The sequence below is a fragment of the Anas acuta genome, chromosome 5, assembly GCF_963932015.1.
Source record: "Anas acuta chromosome 5, bAnaAcu1.1, whole genome shotgun sequence".
Taxonomy (NCBI): Eukaryota; Metazoa; Chordata; class Aves; order Anseriformes; family Anatidae; genus Anas; species Anas acuta.
Window position 1 is genome coordinate 7,818,240 of NC_088983.1, and position 15,840 is coordinate 7,834,079.

Sequence of the window (15,840 nt, forward strand, 5' to 3'; positions counted from 1 at the left end):
AAGATCAGAAACACTGCAATGCTTCATGAAGTTGCTGTTCAATATGACTGTCATTAGTTTGATTAAGAACTGAAGTGCTAATTCTTAATGAAATCTTTAAAATAGCTTATCACCCTTTAAGATGAAAAGAAAAAATTCCAAGGGATAGCAGCTTCCTAAGCTGACATGAATGAAGCAGCGCAAGATGTGACAAGAACTTCAGTCCGAGTTTCTAGTAGCAGATTTGTGACCGGATCTATCAAACTTGTTGAGTACTGCCTGAAAAAATACTAGTGCTGAATTATAATCAGCTTCCCCTCGAGTGGCTTGTTACACAGGCCTGGACATAAAAACCACAAGACAGTGCTGCCACAAATGAATTGTAGCTTACCATTCTGCGTAGGGGTTGTTCTTGGCAGCTGTCTGATGGGTGTTGGGTATATTTCTAGTACTGAGAAGAGCAGCTCAATATGCAGGGAAGTTTGCAGGGAGGGAGATAAGAGTATGCAGGAGGTTTTTCATCTAAAAGTAGTGTATATGATCCACTTGGGAATCATGAAAGAGTTCAGTGGAGGTTGTGAAGTGTTGACTAGCAACAGTTCAAGGTAGGAGTGTGAAAATAGTCTGTAATTTCTGGCCGTGGGAATTTGTCCTTGCCAAGGAACTGTTAGCTACCTGTCATCACTAATGATGCCCTCACATTCCTCCAGTGGCAATGGGTGAGCACACAGTTTGACTGCAATTGGAGCTGATTTAAGTTGCTGTTGAAGCAGCTCTGCCTGTCTCTACTGCTGGTGTGACATGAAATTGTTTGTTTGGATTTTTTTTTATAGGTTGGTAAAGCTGATATCCTGGTGGTTGCAGCTGGTAAAGCTGAAATGGTAAAAGGTGAATGGATCAAACCTGGTGCGATCGTAATAGACTGTGGAATTAACCATGTGCCAGGTGCGTGGGTAATGTATAAAGACTGGGGATTTATTTGTATATGTTGCTATGTAAGTACATGGATACAGTTTCCTTGGTGTTTCTAGTCCATATGGGCTTCTTTCTCTTTGAAGTCTATCTTAGGTAATGATGGCAACCCCTCAAGATGCCAGAACAAAATAAGGATTGCTTTGAAGTACTGCCCTGAAGCAGATCAGTGGCAGTTTTGTTTCTTCCATCAATGAGGCTGATTAGCTGTAGAGAAAAGAGGAGGCCTATGCAATATTACAACAGAATATCCATGTAATTTGCCACAACTCCACAGTGAAATCCTGCTGCTGTTGTCACTCTTGAGCGTGGAGCTTTGCTGTCATTAGTTTGCAGTTAAGTCTCATTAAGCTGTTCTGTTTGAAATACATAAATGGCAAGCAATCTCTTAAAGTAGCTGTGGATTTGTTGAATCACAACATCTAACTTTTTAGGCTTCTTGTCTTGAAACAAAGCAGTTTCTGCAAGAGTATTGGTGACAGTGGCTCTGGCACAGAACAAAGTGTTTGAACGTAATGGATTTTGAGGTAGGGTTTCAAATAGCTGAGGAACAGGCAGTCTGACAATTTCTGTTTTCACCTCATTTTAAAAATCCAAATTGCAGATACTCAATGATATGGAAAATTAGTCACCATCCAACTATCTCTGTGCTACACCCACAAGGTTTTTAAACGGTAATTTTCATAATTAATCAGTCACTTTGTTGCCATTATTTAAAGGAATGTAAAGAAATTTCTGCTCAACAATCTTGTTCCTCAAAGATGACACTGAGTTGCATTTAAAAACATTAATCCGCAGTCTAATTAAAATTAAAAAAAAAAACTCTGTGCTGTTGCTGTTTGTTTGATGAAGTATTTGTGCCAAGCTACCCAAACTTAGGCAAGTTGCCAAAAAAACACAGGGTCACTGCTGATATGCATAAAGCTGAGCAATGTGGACTATCCCTCACTAGCATGTTAGGAATAAAACTACCAGTGTGTTTTGTGACATATGATACTATGGCCTTTTTTTTCCTCAGGCCTGATGTGAACTGTGTCTCTGTGGACACATCCCAGTTTCTTTGCAAATCATCTGCCTTGGGCAGTGCACTGAGGTCTGAGTTTCTTGTACAGCCAGCCTACTCAGAGTTTTATGCCAGTTTACTTAAGGCATTGTGTAAGGATCCGCAGACAGGGCTTGATAGAGTACCATGGAAATTGTCACATTTCAAAATGATGTGTACCACAGACTTCTCTGTGGCTTTCGAAAGCTGCTGAGATTTTTTTTTCTCTCTCCTCCTTCCTTTCTGATAGGCTGTGAAAACATTTTCAGATGAATCTTTTGGAAAACCAGTGGCAGTATTGTGGGAATTGCAATGCTACAGAAAGAAGAGAAGCTGGGTTGCCAGCTTCTCCAGCTACATTGCTGTCCAGATAGAGTATTAGTGCTAGTTGTGATGATGTTTTGAGCACTCTGCCACAGTTATCATACATCTTCCTGGACCTCTAAGTGCACACAGCTAGGTGCCTGCTAGGTGTGGATATGATTGCAGATGAAGGAAAAGGAAATCTCTGGATGTGCCTACATTTTGCATCTGTAGGGACAAATCCCATTATGATTTGACAAGTCAGTACAAGTAGCTTCATGCACACTTGCAAAGTTGGATCTAGAAATGTTATAGCCATGTAGCATCATGAGAATGTAGCTGTTGTGCTTTTAAATAGAGGCTGGCCTGTGTGCTCCCAAGGCTCCCACTTTGGATAATTTGGGCACATCTGTTTTTGCATTTGTGCTACAGTTGAACAGAATTTCTTCTGAGTCTCTGGGTAGAGAAAGAGGAAGAAAGGATTGCCTGAAACCTTTACTAGAGCAGACAAGTGTCTTACTCCCTTCCCAGACTGCATTATATTTGTATTTCTCTCCCTACTGCTGCATCATCGTACCTGTTCATTACATATGTGTATGCATTTCCTTCATTTCTTGAATCTCCAAGTCCTTGAATGTTGTTTCTCATATGTTCCAGCTGGCTAGAAAACCTACTGTACCAAAGACACAGGCACTGGGAATGGTTATAGTGTCACTGATGTTTTTTGTAGCTATTTCTTTAAAAGCAGAATGATGAATATTAAGAAGGTAAAATTAATGGGGAGAAGTAGAAAGTGCTGTGTATGAGCTTGCCTTCAAAAGGATATTTTAAAGATAATTGAGTAGCCTCTAAGTTGTGCTCAGCAGCACTTGGCATGAAGTGTGGATGCAGGGGCAAGGACTGGGGGTTGTTTGGCTTGTGCTCATGGCTGTGTCTGTGTAACAGATCAGGCTACTTGTGTTTAGAGTCACATGTTTCATCGCTTGTTTTCTTCATTTTGAGGCCTGGAGTCTTCCTGGCTGGGTGGTTGGTAAGGCTGCTTGGAATCCTTGGAAGAAAATATAATTATACTATTTGCCTTTTGCAAACTTAATTAAAACTACTGTCTGGGCTGGAAGGCCAGATTGGTCTGCAGCTTGGGCAGCAAAGCTGACAGTTGCTGTAGAAACAATGTTAACAGCTGTGATAGTCGAGCTTTGAATTTTAGGAAAAAGAAGTGTTGCTTGAAATATAAATGCAGCAGAAAAACATCTAAACTGCTAATTGTCAGTACCAGTGCAGCTAAACATTAGTGTTGGCAGGAGCTGCTTTTCTTCCCTCTAGTTTTACCATTATCAGCTGTTCGTGAGTTTGGTTTCTTTTACACTCCTCCCCCTCACCAAATGTATGTTAAAGTTATTGATTATGTTCTGTACAAACATATACTTACTGTATACAAGATAATGTTTTAGCATAACGGTATTAAAATCTACCATACGTTTTTTCACACTGCTTAAAGTTGCCTAGGACCTTATACCTGAAATGAGGATCTGCTATTCCAGGATAAACTTAAATTTGCTTTTGTTATAAGCTATGTCAGTAATTGGTGAGTTCCTTACATGGCTCTGCCAGTTTGCTAATGCATTTTGCCTGTTCTCTCCTTACCGGTGATCTTAAAGGTCATGTAGTACAGCAGGAGATAGCAAGTTTTTTTTGCCAGAAAGGAAGTTATTTTGCTGGAACTCTGTTAAGCCACCTGTGAGGTTTGTTTTGACAAGTCTGGTATCTGTGAAGTGCAGTATTTACCAGTACATCATTAAATGGCAATAGGTAATTGAAAAGCTCAGCATTTTCTGTTTTCAGATTCTGCAAAGGTAGATGAATTTTATCAATAGAAAGGCCTAGATTTCTTCCAAAATGGAATGAAGCAATTGTAAATCTGGAGTTTTGGAACAAGACAGCCATGTTTCTTCTTTTGCATCTTCTAGATCATTGTTTCTTATCTCCTTCAAATTGGAAGCTGTACTATGCCTTTAGAGCAATACAGCAGGATCTGTGAGAGGATGGTTTGGGTGACATCTATTTTGTATGTTCCATTTGTGTATTATACTTGCACAGATGTAAGACCAGGTGTATGCTTTCTTTCCCCTGCTGTCAAAAGCAGCATTTGTTTTGGAGTCTTCAGACTGCCCTGTGGGGCACATGTCCTTGAGAAAATACTTGTCTTCAAGGAAAGGGTGACTGATTTGTTTGGCTGAGGATAGACGGCACTTAAGGAGAAGATGTAGTGTATCAGCCCTGACGCTGCGTGTGAAGTATGATTCATCTTGTGGTGTTGCTTTAACTTTATTTTGCAGCTTCCTAGGTACTCAGCATCTGTTTTGGCTACTCCAGCAAAGGAAAGGGCTTCAGCTTCAGTCAGTGCTGCCCTTTTTGTTGTTTTGGTGATGTGTGATCTATGTAACGTAATTTTTCATTGAATCTCCAGACAGCACAAAGGCCAGTGGAAAAAGAGTTGTAGGAGATGTGGCATACAATACAGCAAAAGAAAAAGCTTCCTACATCACCCCAGTTCCTGGTGGCGTTGGGCCTATGACTGTGGCCATGTTAATGCAGGTATGTGGACAGAGAGAGAGACATCTCTCAGCCCATCTCCTCTGTATTTGCCTTTGGGGTATGTTGCTACTGATCATCAGCACACTACCAAAAGCAGTTGGTGCTTCTTTCTTGCTCTTATATGGGTCTAGTTAGGATTTGCAAACTGAGGAAGAAGGTGGCCTCAAAAGAAATGTTAGGACAGAAGAACAATTTAAAAAAAGAAAAAAAAATTATATATTTAACCGTGTCCTCTCAAAACAGTGAGAAATTAGCTTGTCTTACAAAGCTCTGGGTATAATTCTAAAACTGTTTGCACGATGATGGGATAAAGAGAAGCAGAGTAACAGTATAAAACAGCTGCTTTGTTGTTTCCTTTTTTTAAAGGAAGCTGCAATAGAAGGTATTATAAATATATAAAAATAATATCTTCGCTGGACTATATCTATACAAATATAGACAGATAAATATCTATCTGTATTTTAAGAAAATTCCAAGCAAATTCTCATTCTGGATTGTTAGCATTGTTTTTAATCAAAGCACTTTGTTATTAATGCCAAACTGAGATAGAGGGGCAGGGAAAGCCTTTTGAGTCTCTGTTAACCAACAAGGTCCGTGCAGTGGTTGTTGTTATAATGCATTCTCATTCTCAATTTAGAGTACAGTGGAGAGTGCGCAACGTTTTCTGGAGAAGTTCCAGCCTGGAAAATGGAACATCCAATATAACCAGCTTACCCTGAAGATGCCTGTTCCAAGGTAATGCCTTCAATGAAGCTACTGGCAGTGTTCATGCAGTGTAGTACTCACTTCTGTTCCCAAGTTTTATATAACATAGAGCATACAACTTTGTAGGTTGTAGCTAGGGTTACATTTGGAGAGATCTAATGGAAAGCAATGTGAGATCTTCCCAAGGAGAAGGAGAGCTAACCTTCAGTGGTGCTGTGACATATATTGAAATATAGGCTTGGGTTAATATAATATTAGGGCATAAACATGGTTTTCCATAGATACTTTGGGTGAGCCTAGGTAGTTGCTGATTCAGCAAGTAGAAAGACGCTTATTTTGGGAATTTTGGGAAATTTTTCTATGTGACTTGGCAAAAACTTAGCACCTTAAAGTACAAGTTCTTGATGTAGAGTCCAGAAGGAGCAGTTGAAAATACCAAGAATACCATAATGGAGCCCTATCCAGTATCTATAGAAAGACATAAGGTGTTTTTTGTTTGTATTACTTTCATTTTATTGTTATCCTCTGAAGATGTGTGTATTCTAATATATCCAATATTGGTAGAATTGATTCATTTAACTAAAAAACATTGAAGCTTCCCTTTTAAAACATAGATCAGATGCTTTTGAGTCATGCTGCCAGAAACAGGGAATTTGTGAGAAGTCTGTGATATTTATAAACTGATCTTGCTCTTTCCTTCAGTGATATTGAAATATCGCGATCTTGCATACCCAAGCCCATTGATCAAGTTGCAAAAGAAGTTGGCCTTCTCCCTGATGAGATGGAACTCTATGGCCAAACTAAAGCCAAGGTTCAACTGTCAGCTCTGAAACGGCTGAAGAACCAGCCAGATGGCAAATACGTTGTTGTTACTGGGTAGGTACTTCCTTAGCCGAAGAGGCATCACTTATGTGGTGTCAAGATGAAAAGAAATTTTGTTAGCCTGTCCTGTCGTTGTATTGTCTTTTGGTAAGTTGACTGTATGGAGTGCTCTGGGCTTTAGCAAATCACACTGTGACAATCTAGTGGTTTGGGAACTAGAATTACCTCTTTTAGCAAATAGTGGGAATGTGGTTTAACATTTTTCTCTTGGAGGTGCACTGTTTTGCTCTGCAGGTCAGGTTAATGAAGGGCAGACTGGATCACAGAGTTCTAGTCTAGCAGCTTGCCTTCAACAGTAACCTGCAAGATGCTTCTGAGGAAGGTCTTGGGCAGCTGTGTGGTAACTTGCCAATCTTATTCCTGTTGTCAGTTGCTGAAGATTAGCTAAAGTGTGAAACAATCCAGAATTTGATTGGCATTAGCTGCAGTCACTGGGTACCTGTTTTATCCCTCTAAGTGCTCAACTACTACAAGGGTTTCATTGTGTCTGTTGTGCTTTGTCACTGCAGGATAACTCCCACGCCACTTGGAGAGGGGAAAAGCACCACCACCATAGGTCTTGTTCAAGCCTTAGGAGCACACCTTCATCAGAATGTCTTTGCCTGTGTTCGACAGCCCTCTCAAGGGCCAACCTTTGGTATAAAGGGTATGTGCTGTTCTGTTGATTTCAGGTGGTCTAAATGGGGAAAGGTGGCATTTGAAGATTTTTATTCTGCTACATTGTAGTTTTACATAATTCCCAGTTAAGATTGCATTTCCTTCTTAAAGAAAAACCTTGAGTAAGTTTTTCAGTGTTGTTCTCAAGTGCTGTGCTGGGATATTAGCTAAGCTGCTCAACAGTAGCTGCCTTCTTAGAGTCATTAAACAAATACATGCATTATCATTCTGAGCTAGGGAGACCTTTATTTACATGATTTGTCTGTTTTTCTGTAGGTGGAGCTGCAGGTGGTGGCTATTCTCAAGTTATTCCCATGGAAGAGGTAATTTTTGTACAAAACCTCATTGCACATATAGCTTACAGACCTTGAAGAGACACTGCAGTCAGATAACTTAGGAAATCTTTTTTGTTTATGGGCCAGTGTATCAGAATGAGCATTTGATTTCAGCAAAGCTTTTTTAGAAAACTCACTTCTTTGGTTGTTTCAGAAGGGCATTTGCATGGTCAAAGAATTTTACAGAACTGAGAATTCCCAGTTCCTCTGTTCCCTCCCCTCTTCTACTTCTGAATTGCTGCGTACCCTTCAGCAAAATACATGCAGTGCCTTTTTTTCCCAGTGCTGAAATTAAGATTATAAAGACCTAATACGTTTTGGAAGCATGTTAAACAGTTCTGTCAGCAACAGTGGTCACTGACTCCTTCTGTGAGCTATTTTGGTGTACTTGTGTTTTAGATTACTAACATGAAATGGGAAAAGGGAAAATGGGAATCAATAATGCCAAGACCTCAGCCTGTGGGTGACTGGCACTGCAGTGTATTTCTGATGTGACTTGGCAACGAGTAAAATCCCGTGTCTGGGGGCAGGGAACTGAAAGGCACGTGTAGCACGTGCTCTCGTGCTTCCACCAACTCTCTTGTAATTGCATATAGAATCTTACTTTTGTTCACTACAGATTGAAACAGGGTAATTTGAAGAGGAAAAGCAGAAAAGATCAAAAGGGCTGTTTGTTCCAATTGATGCAGAAAGTCCATAAAAAAAATTTTATTTTTTTTAATGTTAAGGAGGCAGAAGATTGACTTATTCAGGTGCCATGTGTGAATGATAGATGTGACAGGAAAAATAATCTCCTGTACGGGAGTGTTAATAAGATGAGCTAAAAGACTTCAGTGCGTGTAGCAGTGGGAAGCAGCCCCAGTCTTGAAACAAACTGGTTGAAAGGACTTAAAGCATGACCCACATGGTAGAAAAACACACTGTTGTCTTTTCTGAGTGTTTTAGTTTATCAATGCATGTCTCATAAAATGTAAGTACCTGGCGTCAGTAGACGTAGTAATGACCTTGATGCATCATTGGATGTTTCTGTATGCAGCTTTCATCCCAGGAAACGATTAGCAAGCAAATAACTTTTAAATGAGGACTGTAGAACTGAGGTGGTAATAATTGCTGCTTGTTGCATATAAGTAGAATGAGAACAATTAGCATTTCCTTATTAGGATCTATAATCACTGTATGACTAGCTCCAGTCTGTTTTTTGCTGTTTGGTTTATAAGACCACAGCAGCAAGGCTCCAGCAAAGTGATATCATAAAGGCTTCTGTCATATCACTTTTTCTAATGTCCTTTTTTCATCTTCCTCCTGTGCTGCACTGCTACAGAGGAAATGGATTGTTTTAACGACACTCTTCCCTTCCCTGCCCTAACACAAGTTCATCAAGTAAGCTATATATCCAAAATCTTTTGTCAGTATAGCTACAGTGCAGCAAGAAAACTCACATAGACAAGCCCACTCAAATTATCGTTTAATGAGATAGAACCGAGAAAACTACTAGCGTTGTCACTGTGTAGTACGTGGTCTACAAGTCCTGCCTACGATACTGTGTGTGAGTGGTTAGCTTATGCAGAGCTCTGTGCAGTCACAGCTCTACTGATAGCACCACATAAGGTTGCTAGTTTGAATTTAGTTCAGATACCTCTGTGGGAGCAGCCAGAACTTCAGCTAATGTGCGAAACGTTGTGCAAATAATGTGAGTGGGTCACAAGGAAGGTGAAAGAAGGAGTAATGCAGATGCGCCGTACCATGCTGTTCTCAGGTATCAAGGAGCCTGGCAGAACTGTCCTCATGGAAAAATCTGATTTGGAAGCTTTGTTCTGGAAGTTTGTAAAATGACATAAATGTGGGGGAGGCATTTTTCTGTTTCAGAGAAACTCTTTCCTCTCTTCCACATACTGCTCTGAGCAATCTCTTCCCCCTCCACCCTCACCCACTTTAACATTGCTATTAATATGTCTCTTTCCATCTGTCTACAATGTATTGAAATATATGAAAATTGCAGCAGGATGAGGTAACCGATATGTTTTATGTCCTCTAGTTTAACCTTCACCTCACTGGCGACATCCATGCTATTACTGCAGCAAACAACCTGGTTGCTGCTGCTGTGGATGCACGTATGTTCCATGAGCTAACTCAGAATGATCAGGTAGGATCCTTCTTACCCTGCCCAACCCACTCTGGCCAAGGTGCTGTGGGTATGCCAGCAGTACTAATTACATGTTTCGTTCTTCAAGGCTCTCTATAACCGTTTGGTGCCTTCTGTCAATGGTGTTAGGAAGTTCTCAGAGATTCAAATCCGAAGGCTACAGGTAAGTTCACTGGTTCCACATTGGTTTCTGATTCTATTCCACTTACTCCTCCTTTATGTATGCAGAGCTAGGTAACAAAACTACTCATGTTGCACTGTGGGTCATAGAATCACCTAGTTGGACTTAAAAGTCCAACCAACTTACCACATCCAATCATTAAACCACATCTCTTGGTGCCATGTACGGGCATCTCTTAAATACCTCAAGGGATGGGGACTCCATCACTTCCCTGGACAACCCATTCCAGTGCTTAACTACCCTCTCTATAAATAAATTCTTCCTAATATCCGGTATAAACCTCTCCTGGCACAACTTGAGACCATTTCTGTGTGTCCTATCACTTGTCAGTGGAGATAAGAGGCTGACTAGGCCAACCAACTAATGATTAGATCATTCTACTAGCATTTGTTTTTTACACAAAGTGTACAAAAGTGTGGCAGTCTGTCTTACAGCACAGATAACAATGAGTTGAAGCTCCAAGGGGAAGAATCATTGATGTAAATCTATTATATGCTGTGTGAGTAATGCAGTGGGAGGAGACAAATGGATTAGTGCCCTTTATTAATAGTGTCAATTTAGTGTCCCTAATGTAGTTTAAGAGAAGACAAGAACCAATCTTTGTCACAGCCAGCTAAAGCTAAAGATGAATAATTTGTATGTGACAGCTATATGGATAATGCAGCACAAAAAAAGACAACTTTCAGAATTCAGCAAAAAAGAGAAGGTAGTGAATTTTTTTTGTCCTAGCCAGATTCAGCAAACAGAAGAGAAGGGGAAAAAATGCCTGTCCCCTACATCCTTTACTTCTCTTCTCCCTGAGAAAAAAAAATCTCAGTTAAATGAGAACACCTGTCATTGAGTCGCAGACCCTGTGGAGACCACAGCTCCTCCAGTCCACAGACCTGAACTTCCAAAGTGTGTCCCTGGTCTCTTCAAAAATTAGGATTAACAGGGAAATAGTTTTCCCATTGCACTTGGACCTTCTGGCTACAAAGACAGGCTGGACTCTGCTGAGCTTACTCCGAGTGCAAACCTGATTGAGCGTGAATATTTGTACAATCAGTTGCCCATAGGGAGGCCAGGACCAATAGACTACTTAGGAAGCTAAAACTCTAATTTATTAATTGGCTATAATGTCTCAACCGTCAGAGAATGTGCGGTTTACTTCCACTGCCAGGCAAAGCAGCTTTGTCATATTACTTGGTGTTGTTGATGGACTGTAAGAGAACTCTACCTTAGCACCCCTCTGGTTATTAAATGTTGAGATGTAAAGGGATGCTAATACTCCAGAAAGCGGATCTTTTTGATGATATGGTGGGGTTTGTTGGTTTTTGTTTGTTTGTTTTTAATGCTGTGCTTGAAGACTGAGGGAACAGACTTTCTTCTTCCCTGCTGTTCTCCCGGAGAAAATAGGACTTAGCTGTCTAGTTAATTTAAAAAAAAAAAAAAAAAAAGCTTGCTTGTTCGTAAATCAGCTCAATCCTTTTCCTCATTTCTAAGCTTGCACTTATATCGAGCTTCTTGAGATAATTCTTCTCTCAATTAAGCAACTTGGCACACTGCCCATCCTCCCAGTATGTTCAAGATCAGCTTTCTGGGATGCTGACAGCCTTGTGACTGAATTGTTTAATTCCTCCTTTGTGCTGCTTAACCAGCATGCTGAAAGCAGTGTCTTTAAATACGTATGGCTGTGTGCAGTGACCCTAGGCAAACTAATGAGAAATGGCTGTATGCATGTGAGACTAATGGTTAGAACGAGGCGTGTTAGAAACTGCAGAGCTTTCTTTCTTAATGATTTCCGTAGATGCCTTACACAAAACTTAGTGACAACCTGCCCTGATGAGCTCTATTTTCTGCATTGCCCTTTACAAGTTAGCAAGCAGCAAGCTCTGCTTACAGGTACATGCTGATGCGGATCGCTTTATGTTGTGGGACTTACGAAAAGGGACACCAATAGGGCATCTCCTCCTTATTTCTGAATATGCATGTGCTGCTGGCAAAGGCTGATTGCTCTAGTGAAAGGTTCGTTTCTCTGAATCTTCTCATTATCGTTTTTTTTTCCTCTTATTTGTTCTTTCCTTCCATAGAAATTGGGCATTAACAAAACTGATCCTACGACTTTGACAAAGGAAGAAGTGAACATGTTTGTGAGACTGGACATTGACCCGGCCACCATAACATGGCAAAGAGGTACAAGAGCCATTAAATGAAAGAGTTATTAAAAAAAAACAAACAAACCATCTCAAAAAAGAGGTTTGCAAGTGTAGCTGGAACCGTGTTTCCTGGGAAAATGGGAAGGACAGCAGGGCTCTGAGTGTTTGGGATAGGTGCATGCAGCTGGGATCCCATTCCTACAGGGGCTGACACGGGCTTGAATCCTAATCTTTGTGAATTCAGAGCAGACCTCACTAATTGGTGCAAGTTAGTGCTTGTGCTTTTGTTGGTCACTGAGAGTTTTGAGTTTAGCAACTGTAGCCAACAGTCAGGTAAAAAACCTGACTATCTGAGAAAGCATTGTGAGCAAGGAGAGGGTACTGTTCTGGAATTAAACTCAATTTTAATCTGCCCACTTGCTCTGTTGGGAAATGACAGAAAATAAATGCCAGATTTTTAAAAGGTTTTTAAAGATACCTAAAGTAAGATCAGTCTCTGGTCTGGCTGTATTAGTATTTCACTAACAAAAGGAATTTCAGATAAGGAAAAATTTTATTTAGATCCCATGAGGATTGCTTTTTCTTCTTTTTATGAAAATACAATGTGAAATGTATTCTCCAAAATTTGCTTCATAACCTATAATGGAGCTAAATTAGCCTGCCTCATGGGAAATATTTTATAAAATACTTAGAATTTTTCAAGCAGCTAGTAAGAAACAGCAAGTTTAAGCTGGTATTTGATAGTTTGTGTTCCAAAGATAATTTGAGCTAGTGGGGCTCTATGGAACTGTTCTCATTAAATGGTGGATTCTGACCATTTTGTCCTTAAATTTATAAAATGATAATTTTATTTCCTTTTGGCTGTAATAATTTTATGATTTCATTTTAACTAATGATGAAAAAGCCATGAAAATTTGAAAAAGCAATTGGACTTATTCTAGCAGCTCTGCTTTTCAGAGAGGCTTTGGACTTGTAGTTAATGCACACACAGGTAGGTAGACTCTCTCTGAACACGATGCAGAATCTGCATGTGATTGTGGTCATCTTAACATCATTGCAGTTCCATTTTGGAGAAGAATCGTGTTGATGAGTGCTTACCATTCAGTAGGAGAAGATTGTTTTCCAAACTGCCATCCTCTCTTCATGCTGATCTAGATGAGTCTACATGTGTTACAAACCAGAACTGTGACTTATGGCTGTGTGACTTCTCATCTTTTTCTTTGCATCCTCACAGTACTGGATACAAATGACAGGTTCCTCAGGAAAATCACTATTGGACAGTCTCCAACAGAAAAAGGCTTTTCACGAACGGTAATTATTCTCCTTTCTTGTGTCTTTTAAAAAGTACTTTGAAAAATACAATCCCAAAGCAAATTTTTGTAACTCCAGATGTTTTTTTTTTTTTTTTTTTTTTTTTTTTTACTGGTATTTTGTTAAAGAGAAAATAAAACTATACTTTTGGTAGTGAACTGCTACCATTGAAGTGCTTGGTTGAAGGGACTTTTTGCTGTCTGTTCCCATCAGCCTTTCCCTGAACACTGGCTTAGTTGGCTTATGACTGTGGCACAGTAACAGTGGTACACAAATGCTCCCTGCAAATATGATGCCTGGCGATTGCTAATCTTAGCCACTGCACATGCTTTGTTTGGGATGCGTCTGTCCAAAACCCAACACAGTATCCAAGCTTGTTGTCTGGATTCATTGTATAATCAACGTAAAAAAAATGGTCAATTGGGACTGTGATTTCTCTCATCCTTTAATAACTGTCAAATTAATAGTTTAAATGGGTTGTGCCCAGAAAACCTTTTTTCTATTTACTTGAAAAGGTCTCTAGGGCACCTAGCTTCAACGGAGGTATCTGTGTTATGTCAGATGAATATGAATTCTACCCTTCATTTCTTATAGAATCAGTTAGGTTTTTGTTGTTGTTGGGCTTGTTTTTTTTCCTTGTCATGTGCTGTACTGTTTAGTGATGGCTAGATGAGTTAGTAAGCTCAGTCTTCTAAAATATATTCTGTAAGTGTTCTTACATGAATCACTAGTTTACATGCCAGGAGAGAGTCATATAATAGCAGTGGAATAAGTAGTTTTTACTTTATTTTCCACTAAAAAAAAAAGGTTTAAATTTGTCAATTTAAATAATTTTATGATTTAGGTACGTTCTGAAAGTAATACTTAAAATTATTTATATTTGTATTTATTTTTTATTATAATGGAGATGACTAGCCTTTTTTCGGCTGGGGAATCTTGATGAATTCACATTCTTTATTTATCTCTTGCAGGCTCAGTTTGACATCACAGTGAGCAGTGAAATCATGGCAGTTCTAGCACTCTCTGATAGCTTGGATGACATGAAAAGGCGACTGGGCAGAATGGTAGTAGCTTCCAGCAAGAGAGGAGAACCAGTTACAACAGATGACCTTGTAAGAGAGTCACGATCCTTAAATGCTAACTGTCTCTTAGCACTTCTGAAAGTCCTTGTATTGAAAAGCAGAATGATGATTCTGTGCAGGAAAGACTTCAGAATACTGAAAATTAAAATGAAATCTTGGCCTCTGGAGTTACTGAAGTTTTTGTTGTTTTTTTTTTTTTATTTCAGTGTGGCTAGCTCCTAACTCAGAGACTGTGTGAACACATGTTCTGGGCAGGGACAAGGGGTTCTTTGTGATGTATTGCATGTCAAATTGAAGCTAGCACCATAGGAATTACTGGGGGAATACATGGTGGCTTCTAGATAAAAAGCATATTTAGAAATAGGAAGAATTCAAAATGCATCCTGCTGGCCATCCTGTTTCTCAGACTCCCTGGAGCGAGGAAAACATTAAGCAGGATCAAAGCCTGGTGCAAATTTAATTACAGATGATGAAATATCTTGCGCTGGGAGACTGTGAATGCTATAAAAGCTGACCTTGTTGCAAATAAGTGCAAGGTCTCCATAAGGCAGCCTTTGGTGAGGTGCACAAATCCCTTATTTCCACTGAACGAAATGCTGAATATAATAGCACTGGTGATGTCAGTTACCAGTATGTAAAACAGTCGCAAGGTGCAATATTGTCTTGCAACTGTCCATACACTAATTATTAGCACAGTTCTTGGTGTTTTTATGGAGTCTGTCATCTGGAACTCTCCCAGACAGTGCTTCAGCATGGTTCAGGGATTAGCCTGTGCCCCAGACGCTTTTTTCCAGTAAGTGCTTTGGAGATGGCAACCCTGTCTGGAGAAGGAGAGGGGAATTGAGCTCTGTATGTGAACTGTGCCCTGCAACTTGGCCTCAAGACAGAGAACAGGTTCAGGACTGTTGCACTAGTCAGCAGAGACGTGATACTGGGCTTACTGCTGTCCTGTATAGTAGATTTTTTTTCACAACCTCAATTTTGATGACTCAAAAAGAGCTCTGCAAATTAGTGTGGTGCAGTGTTAATGTTTGTCTCGCATTTTTTGAATAAACTTTTCCAGTGTGACAGAGGAATCCACAGGGTGGGTATCCTGGTCTCTGTTTCCAGCAAAGGTGGAACACAGCACTAAGGCTTAGCCAGCTCTTGCTGTCTCTGAGTTTGGGGAGATATTTTTGCTTGGTTGAGTGATATTATTTTTTTTATTTCTGCATTGCTTCCCAATTTTATTTCTGCATTAATTCCCAAACTGGGAAGCAGATTAGCAGTGTCTCCTGACTCTGGCCCTGCGGGAAAAGGGTTGGTCTGGGAAGTATTTATCTCAAGGTATCTTGATGTGAGACGTTTGCTGGGCACAGGGAAGGGCATGTGCCAAAGTTCTATAGGCAGCTTTGAGATTTTATTTCCTGTTGCTAACGTGCTGCCAAGTTTTAACATTAAATACCTAAATTAACCCCTGTTCCTCAAAACAAAAGTTCCTTTTGCTGCCAATCAATGGAAGCAGATGGAACTTGGGCA

At 39.9% G+C, this 15,840-nt stretch overlaps 1 protein-coding gene across 1 annotated transcript in view; it reads left to right on the forward strand.

Annotated features, from left to right (window-relative positions):
- MTHFD1 (methylenetetrahydrofolate dehydrogenase, cyclohydrolase and formyltetrahydrofolate synthetase 1) overlaps positions 1-15,840 on the forward strand; it is a 40,463-nt gene that overhangs the window by 12,068 nt on the left and 12,555 nt on the right. The window contains exons 8-18 of the mRNA XM_068682534.1: positions 813-924; positions 4,764-4,891; positions 5,529-5,626; positions 6,299-6,472; positions 6,988-7,124; positions 7,412-7,458; positions 9,506-9,613; positions 9,702-9,776; positions 11,864-11,966; positions 13,164-13,240; positions 14,212-14,352. Coding sequence (XP_068538635.1) covers positions 813-924; positions 4,764-4,891; positions 5,529-5,626; positions 6,299-6,472; positions 6,988-7,124; positions 7,412-7,458; positions 9,506-9,613; positions 9,702-9,776; positions 11,864-11,966; positions 13,164-13,240; positions 14,212-14,352 — 1,200 coding nt within the window. The remainder of the gene's footprint in view (positions 1-812; positions 925-4,763; positions 4,892-5,528; positions 5,627-6,298; positions 6,473-6,987; positions 7,125-7,411; positions 7,459-9,505; positions 9,614-9,701; positions 9,777-11,863; positions 11,967-13,163; positions 13,241-14,211; positions 14,353-15,840) is intronic.